This window comes from Physeter macrocephalus, chromosome 18 (genome assembly GCF_002837175.3).
Source record: "Physeter macrocephalus isolate SW-GA chromosome 18, ASM283717v5, whole genome shotgun sequence".
NCBI lineage: Eukaryota > Metazoa > Chordata > Mammalia > Artiodactyla > Physeteridae > Physeter > Physeter macrocephalus.
Window position 1 is genome coordinate 89,063,483 of NC_041231.1, and position 8,510 is coordinate 89,071,992.

The window sequence follows — 8,510 nt, forward strand, 5'->3', positions numbered from 1 at the left end:
GCGGACGCGGGCTGAAGGCGGCCGAGACGCGGAGCAGCGCCCTCTCCCCGCGCTCTTCGCTCTGCATCTCCGCTTACTCTGGACCTTAACCCTGAGCGCCGGGCGGCTTGGCTTCCTGCGCGACCTGGGAAGGGTCGCTGGGAGAGGCACCTGAGGACCGCCGTGCCGTCACCTTTGTCCGTCTCGTTTGTCTAACTTTTCCTTAGCCCCTCAACCGCTGCAAGAGAACCGCTGCCTCTCCCCACCACTCCCCCAAACCGGCATTCCCCCGCCACCGGAATTTGTGCTTGGCCCGTGGATATGCTGGTGTCTGCCCCAGCTTCTAAGGACATGATCACGATTCTTTATCGCCATAGCTCCGGTGCACTTAGGATTTGGAGCAAGGGTTCTCCGAGGGAGTGCAGTGTGGTCCACCGTTCTGCTGCCTGGATGCTTTTCTGGGTGTGTGTCTAAGTGTTCCCTCCATTAACTGGGAGCAAGCAGGGGTGCCCATGATATAAGCGCCTTTGGAGATGAACAGACTTGGATCTAAGCTCAGAATCTGTTGTTGGCAAGCTGTGTGACCTTCTACAAGTTATTTAACCTCCTTCCTCTCCTTTGTAGAATGGAACAATACCTACCCCATAGGTTTGCTGTGATTTAACGTATAATGCTCAGTACAGCATTACTCAGTACGTTAAATTCAGCAGTGTTCAAAGCCATGCTAGCTGTCCTGGTTCAAACAACTAGTAAGACTAAAGTTAGGACACCTACTTGTCAGTGGGACCATTTTGTCAAAATCAATTAACCAAGGTATAATCACAATTAGACTTGGCCTAAAACCCTGGAAGTAGTAAGGAAGGCTCAACTTCAATGAGGATAAAAATAAAAATAGCAGGCCTATACTCGGAATTTGTGGGTTCAAATGAAGCCTAACTCTAGGTGTTGATTGGATCACTAGTCTCAAAAAACTCCCCTTCTGTATGTCTCCTGAGTGGAGAGTCTCTTGCTAGCTTTTGCAGAGCCTGTGGGCTCTTCACCTTTTCTAGATTTTTATTTGCAAAAGGCCGAGGCGGTACTTTATATTTTGACTTTGGTTTTTGCTGAGTCACTGTCACTCAGTCTTGAGTCAGTCACATTTGGCAGAAATGAGAATAGCACTTAATTAAATAGAGTTTTTGTGTGAGTGGGTTCACTTGTTGGTTCTGTATTCTACTGAAGGAACGGGGAGGTGAGAGGCAGTCCTGATGGAGACCATAGCTGGTTGGGTTATCACATTCGGGACTGGGGAGCTGGTGTAATTCCATCTACTGCCTGCAGAGGGAGCTCTACGGATAGTTGATTTCTAAGGGTTGGGGAAATCCATTCTGCTGAGCAAACGCTAAGTCCCAGAAAAGTGAAGTCGGCTGTGGCTGCCTCTCTCCATCCAAAATTACTGCGCTTATTTTTTCAAGGTTCTATTTCAAACGGTGCCCACTCTGCCTCGGGCCCATAGGACTTTTAGGGGAACACAAAAATGTTGACCTTCTTATAAAATCAGAATAAAAAAAATAAGCTTTTACGTTCAGTATTAATATATTAACCTTTATACCAATGCAGATGTAAAATGTGATTTTTTTTTTTTTTTTCGCGGTACGCCGGCCTCTCACTGTTGCGGCATCTCCCGTTGCGGAGCACAGGCTCCGGACGCGCAGGCTCAGCGGCCATGGCTCACGGGCCTAGCCGCTCCGCGGCATGTGGGATCTTCCCAGACCGGGGCATGAACCCGTGTCCCCTGCATCGGCAGGCGGACTCTCAACCACTGCACCACCAGGGAAGCCCTAAAATGTGATTTTTTAAAAATTTGTTTATTTTTAGGAAGGAAAGGACCCTCCCCCCCCACCCCAACCAAGGCAAAAGTGCCCAGGGCCTAGGAAATTCACCATGTCCCCTGCCCTTCTCCCCAACTCACTGTTCTGTGCTCTTTGCAAGTTCCCATTTAGAGTGGGAAAAATTCCCCTCCTGGTTCCGGGCTTGCTTCTAGGCCCGCCCAGAGCTGGCCAGTTGTGTTCACCAGGGCTTAAAAGGATAAGACCACCAGGTGACAGGGACCTTTCTTCCTTTCCCCTTGGCTTTCCCCTGTCCTGAGCACCTCCACCTCTAATTCTCCCTTTCTCCATCCTCTCTTCCATTCACTATAAGGGCACCATGATGACAGCAACATATTAGACTGCGCAGAAGCAAGCTGAAATTGTCTGCTTTATCTCAAAAGTTTCTGGACCTCAAAATTGTATCTCATTTAACTGCACAAGGAGACCCACCTTCACTTCAAAAGTCCTACCCTGTGTTGGCTTCATACACAAATCTAAATTGTTATAAAAGGTATATTCCTGTATACCTGAGTGTAAAGTTTTTATTTTTAAATTCAATAAGGAATATAGTTACTCAATAGACGTCTAAGATGCATCTTTTAGAAAGGGAACATTTCTTTTGAATGATAATAGTTAACATTCATTAAACACTGTATACCAGTCTCTTTTAAGCATGTTACCTATATACTCATCTGATCTTCACGGCAACCCTATATGGTAGGCATTATTATTATCCCCATTTTTATGGATAATTTTATAAGTAAGGAAACTGAGGCAAAGAAACATTTAGTAACGTCCAAGGTCACCCCAATAGAAGGTAGCAGAACAGGGACCCAAATGAAACCCAAGGCCCTGTGGCTCTCAAGCCTGTATCTCCCCACTCATTCCTTAATATACCTGCATGTTTACTTCTCAGCTTGTGTCTCTATTTCCAGAAAAGCTCTAAATGGTACACTCATGATGTCTATTTTATAACAAAGCCACCTGTATTAGGAAAAGAGGGCGTGGGGTAGAAAGAAAAACAATTCCATACACCTTTGTCAGGTAGTTTTCTTAATATTGCCAGCTCTATTTTAACTTTCCTTTAAAAGTCATATCTTTGTTACAAGCAGCATTGTCCTACAAAGGCCCTATCTCATAACCATCACAGTGTACTGCCTAAGCAAATAATTCCCTCCCATTCTACTACATACCTAAAATTAAGTCATTCTGAATCTTAAACACAAAAAATATATGTAATGAGAAATTAGGCATTAATATGGCTTAGTTACTGAACCCTGAACCCATTTCTTTCTCTGGTGCTTTTTGGACAGGTTTGTTTTATTAAACCTGATTAGATACTGTCTTCAGGCAGTGTTACATTTTCCCTGTCGACCCTTTGCAACCCTTTACTGTTATTCATTGAATACTCCTGGGTCTTCTGGGCTTACCAGAGCCCTAAGTTATAATTGCCTCCCCCTCACCTGCAGGCTTTGGAAAGCCCGGAGTGAGAGGGGAGCAAACTCCATGGCCTCTGATGGCCAGAGGGGCATGGCAACCTGTACACGTTGTGTGTGTGGTGAGGGCTGGAGGACGTGGGGAGGGCACCCTCTGTCTGTGGAGGGGAGACTGCTGGCTCTTCAGCTCCAGATAATGGTCACATCACATGGGAATGTCAGTTCCTGCAGCCAGTTTTTGGTTTTGCTTTTTTAAAGACAGCTAAAAATCTAGGTTTCTATGTGGATTTTCCCCATTAAAAAAAAAAGTTGGCCTAAATTTATAAAACACCCTATTTGCCAAACAAAACACATCAGCTTATGGCCTCTGACCTACAAACAGGAGCAGCAGGGCCTCATGCCGTCAGGGTTGAGGGGAGAGCTCTAGGATTCCTTTCCTTGGGGCTTTGCAGTTGCAGAGTTACGGTTACAGAGGAAACTTGGCAGACAGCTAAGGGTCTCAAATCATACCATCTTCTATTCTTCTCTTCCGTTTGGCTAACCTGAGAAGGAATACCGTGTCCTCCCACTCTTTTAAAATCTCCTTTCTTGTTTTTAAGGTATAATATGCATAATTCGAGCTTTAAGATCACCATCATTTCTATGTAGAGTTAAACCTAATGTTTCCCATGGGTTAAGTGCTACAGATTGGATACTTTGTCAGGTGTATTCTGAACCTAGCATTTTCCGAATCCTTCTTTCCTGGTCCTAAATCTGTCTCTCCCCACTTGCCCCGCCACTCCCCACCCACCGACAGTGGTAACCGCATCTTTGTTTGGGCTGCAGGAATCTGACCAGGCAGCAGGCTCTGGATAAGCCCTGTAAGAATAGCCAGAGATAAAAAGACCAGGAGTGGTTGCTGTTGTGTAAACAATCCCACACAAGTGTTATAATTTGTTGCCAGATACTGAAAGAGAAGTTGGTTCAGCTGATTATCATAAAAGCTTTCCCAGCACTTGTGGCTTCAGAGGCTAAGGAAACAGGGTAACCAGATGTACGTGTGGAAAGATGCGAGAGAAATCGGCTCTTGTAAGGTGAGGTGGTCCAATATACTGATTATCAATAGAGACAGGTGAGTCTTTTTTTTTTCTTTTTAAAGAAAGACAAGAATATTTGGAGACAACTCTGCTTGTGTCTCCGTCCAGATTTCAGGTTAAAAAGAAATCCAGGGGAAACTGGGGTCAGAAGATGGGAATGCACCACCTGGAGGCATTTAGATTTCAGTTTATCGCTTTTTTTCTTTCCCAGGTGGAGTTTGTTTGCTGTTCTGGTGAAGTTAAACAGTAGTTAAACAGTTGACTTCACTGGAAAATGATATTATTTTGAAATGAGGCTGGGTTCCCGTGTCAGTGACCTGCTTAGCGGGAGAGCAGTGGGTCTGGGCCAGGATTTCAGACTCCGTGCTGCCGCTGCAGCTCTGAGCATTTCTCTTCACCATAGGAGCAGGGAGTAATGAGAGCATGTCTGCTTTCAGATTCTGGTCAGGAGTGCTGATCGCACTGGGCGCCCTCTGCCCTAGAAGTTCACCGTGTGGCATTTCAACACACTTAGAAATAGGTAAGTGCCGACCCCTTGTCATGGTATTAAGGCCAGAATATCTGTCAGAAATGTTAAGGAAGGGATTTAAAGTCTAACCCGTGTATTGATAAATGAGTTTCCCTGCTGCACTGAGCCGTGGGGCAGTGGGGAAGAAAAAGCCAGAGATGGAGTCATCCAGGATTGGGGATTGACTATTGGGGTGAGGTCCGTGGAGGAGCAGGAAGCCCCTTTGGTCATTGGGTCCCTGGCTGTTTCTCCGCGTGGGGAAATAAGAACTGGATAAACTAGGGGTTCCCATGAAGCAGAAGAACTGACAGAGTGGGAGAGGAGAAAGACGGGTGGAATATGGTAGGAGTGAGGAATTGATGCTTGTTTTTACATTTCCAAGTATATGTAAAGGACCATGTGTGGCCACGGGAGTGGGTCCCCTGAGTCAAGTGGCTTTAAAGATGGCTGGCTTTAGGGAGGGCAAGGAATGGTCCCTGGCACTAGGAATGCCCAGAATGATGGCAGGATTTGGGGAACACAGGGGCACAGCAAGCTAGTGCCTATGAGCTCAGGGGCGAAGGCTGAGTTACCTGGATATAGGTAAATGGTAACACAAAAAGTTGTTTCTTGGACAAAATGTATTTGTAATGTTTTTTTAACTCTTTAGATAAAAACAATAACAATATTTTATAGTTATGCTACTTCCAGAAGATTCAAAGCAGAACAAGATTACAAATAAAATATGAAAATTTATCAATGCAAAACAGACCTAGAATATTGAGCTCAGCTGGGCAAGAACTATATTATCACAGAATTCTGTGATTTGAAAGGACACTAGAGGTCACTGAGTCCAGTTCCTTTATTTTACAGCAGAGGAAACTGATCCCAGGGAGATTTCACAGCTCACTTGTTAGTGACCTGGTCAAGAATTACATATCCTGACAGCTGGGCCAGTGTTCTTTCCATTAAAAATCTATTGCTGGGCTTCCCTGGTGGCGCAGTGGTTAAGAATCTGCCTGCCATTGCAGGGGACACAGGTTCGCGCCCTGGTCTGGGAAGATCTCACATGCCGCAGAGCAACTAAGCCTTGTGCACCACAGTTACTGAGCCTGCGCTCTAGAGCCCGCGAGCCACAACTATTGAAGCCCGCGCGCCTACAGCCTGTGCCCCGCAACAAGAGAAGCCACCGCAATGAGACGCCCGCGCACCGCAGTGAAGAGTAGCCTCCGCTCACGCCAACTAGAGAAAAGCCCACGCGCAGCAATGAAAACCTAATGCAGCCAAAAATAAATAAAATAAATTTATTTAAAAAACCAAACATCTATTGCTAAAAGGGAGTCAGGAGACAGTGGAAAAGGAAATTGGACCTAGGCTCTAGTACCAGCTCTGCTGTAAACTACATGGATGACTCTGAACAATTCACTTTCTCTCTCTCTTCCTCTTCTGCAAAACGAGGGGGCTGAACTTCTTAATGAATTCTAAATTATTTTGCACATCTAAGTTCTCTGAAAATGAAATTGCTGAAATTATAGCAGTGGGCCAACGAAGAACAAATATAAGTGGGAATATTCAAGTTTTTAATCTTTAGATTTTAAAAATTAGACATGAAATCTAAAAATTTTTAAAAATCAGATAATTCCTTATGTTTCTTCAGTAGTTGCAAAACAAAGGTGCTAATAATATGTTAATATATATTAATCTAATATACGCTCAATATAAAACATGTAATAAAAAATAATAAACATGTTTATGTGGACATAATTGAAGGCAACTCCTAATCTGCACACTGAATATTTTTATATAAAAGGCGATTAAAACAACACTTATTTACTAATAACTTAGATTTCATAAATATCCTGGTTCTTGTTTTCACCTCTTAATGTGTAGGCCTGTGTGGATGGTTGACATTTATGTGAGTTAATTATTAGAATTGGCCTCACTCAGTGATTTGGTTTTATAAATCCCTGGAATCCTATATACAGGTTATTTGTGTGACCTTGTCTCTCTTATGGTATAAATGCTTATAATATGGTAGAGGCTATATTTTTGTTGTATGAATTAAAAAAAAAAATTGGATGTGACTTCCGGTAGAAATAAGGTGTCACTTTTGAATGTCTCTTCATAATTAGTGATCGTCTTCCTATTGATTCTAAAGAGATTCAGGGTGTGGGTGCGCGTATCTTATGGGTGTGGGCATGTGGGTGGAGCAGGCGGCTTTTTGAGATGTTTTTCGTCCTTCTGAAGTAGTCCAGTGATGAGGAAACACTTGAGGGACACTGATTCAGTCCATGGTTTAGGCCCTGTATTGTATTTCCTACTTGGGTTTATCTACCCCAGTGGGCTGTTGAAGCAACATATGATGACAGCTTCTGTTTATTGAGCTCCTGCCATTGTGTCAGCCATGAGCTCCTCACTTAGCATTTATTTTCTGTGATTCTCTTAACAAACCTGTAAGGTGGATATTATTTATTTAATTTTACATAGGTGGGAACTGAGGCCTGGAGAGGTTAAGTAACTTATCCAAGGTTATAAGAGCTAGTTAAGCAGAAACTTTAAATCATCATGCAATTTTGATTTGTATTATAACAATATAAATATTGTTTGAATCTAATTATAGCTAATGAAAATTACTAGTACAAAGTTAACTTTCATTTCCCACTTCCTTGACAGTTACGACCACAAAATTATATATTTTCTTTTTAAAATGATCTCTAGGAAGTTCTGTTTTCAGTTACAGTTGAATTTAATTGATTTATGTATTTATTTCTCTCAGGTCACAGAGCTCTGGAGTTTCTCCACCTTCAGGATAGGACTGTTAACTACAAAGAGGTAAGAAGTTTGATTTTTTTTTTTTTTTTTCTTCCTTGGGCATTAACTTTCTCTCATAGGTGACAAACAAAGGTCCTAACAGATATTGAAATAGTAATTTTAAGAGTCATTTATATGTCTTTATAAAACATTAATATTTGGGGTTAAATGTATATGTCTCCTCTAGCACAACTTGAACATATATAATAATTTAAATAATATCATTGAAATATTTTAATTATATCGATAGTTTGAAAAATATTTGAGAGCATTTAAATTTAAATCTTATTTGTTCTTATAAAGAAAGGTTATACCTAAGATGAGCCATTTATTTTCCACTTCTTATCTCTGTGTGCTGTATAAAAATTGCATCACCGTGAGAAGAAGGAAGTATTTCTTGAGAAGTATGCCTTGAGATAATCCGTCCAATTTTTCTGCCTACTGTATTCTTCGTAGGACTAGCTGATGGCTCACCTTTAACCATCCTCAAATTACTTGAACCCATTCTGGCCCTATACACTATTTCTAGTCCTATAGCTAAATAAAACTTTGTGACAAAGATGATTCTTAAATATTACCTTTGAGAGAAGTGGTTAAATTCCCTCATGACATCAGAATTGGATCAAATTATTTACCAGTGAGTCTTGACAATCCAGTATGGAAATCAGTATGGTTAAAAACAACAACAACAACAAAAAATTGTTGAAATCTAGCATCATCCATAAATCACTTTTTTTTTTTTTTTTTTTTTTTTTTTCTGTACGCGGGCCTCTCACTGTTGTGGCCTCTCCCGTTGCGGAGCACAGGCTCCATACGCGCAGGCTCAGCGGCCACGGCTCACGGGCCCAGCCGCTCCACGGCACGTGGGATC

At 42.5% G+C, this 8,510-nt stretch overlaps 1 protein-coding gene across 1 annotated transcript in view; it reads left to right on the plus strand.

Annotated features, from left to right (window-relative positions):
* Window positions 1–4,764: 4,764 nt before the first annotated feature.
* Window positions 4,765–8,510, plus strand: part of GPLD1 (glycosylphosphatidylinositol specific phospholipase D1) — a 49,156-nt gene continuing 45,410 nt past the window's right edge. Inside the window, exons 1-2 of the mRNA XM_028478617.1 lie at window positions 4,765–4,861; window positions 7,605–7,660. Coding sequence (XP_028334418.1) covers window positions 4,765–4,861; window positions 7,605–7,660 — 153 coding nt within the window. The remainder of the gene's footprint in view (window positions 4,862–7,604; window positions 7,661–8,510) is intronic.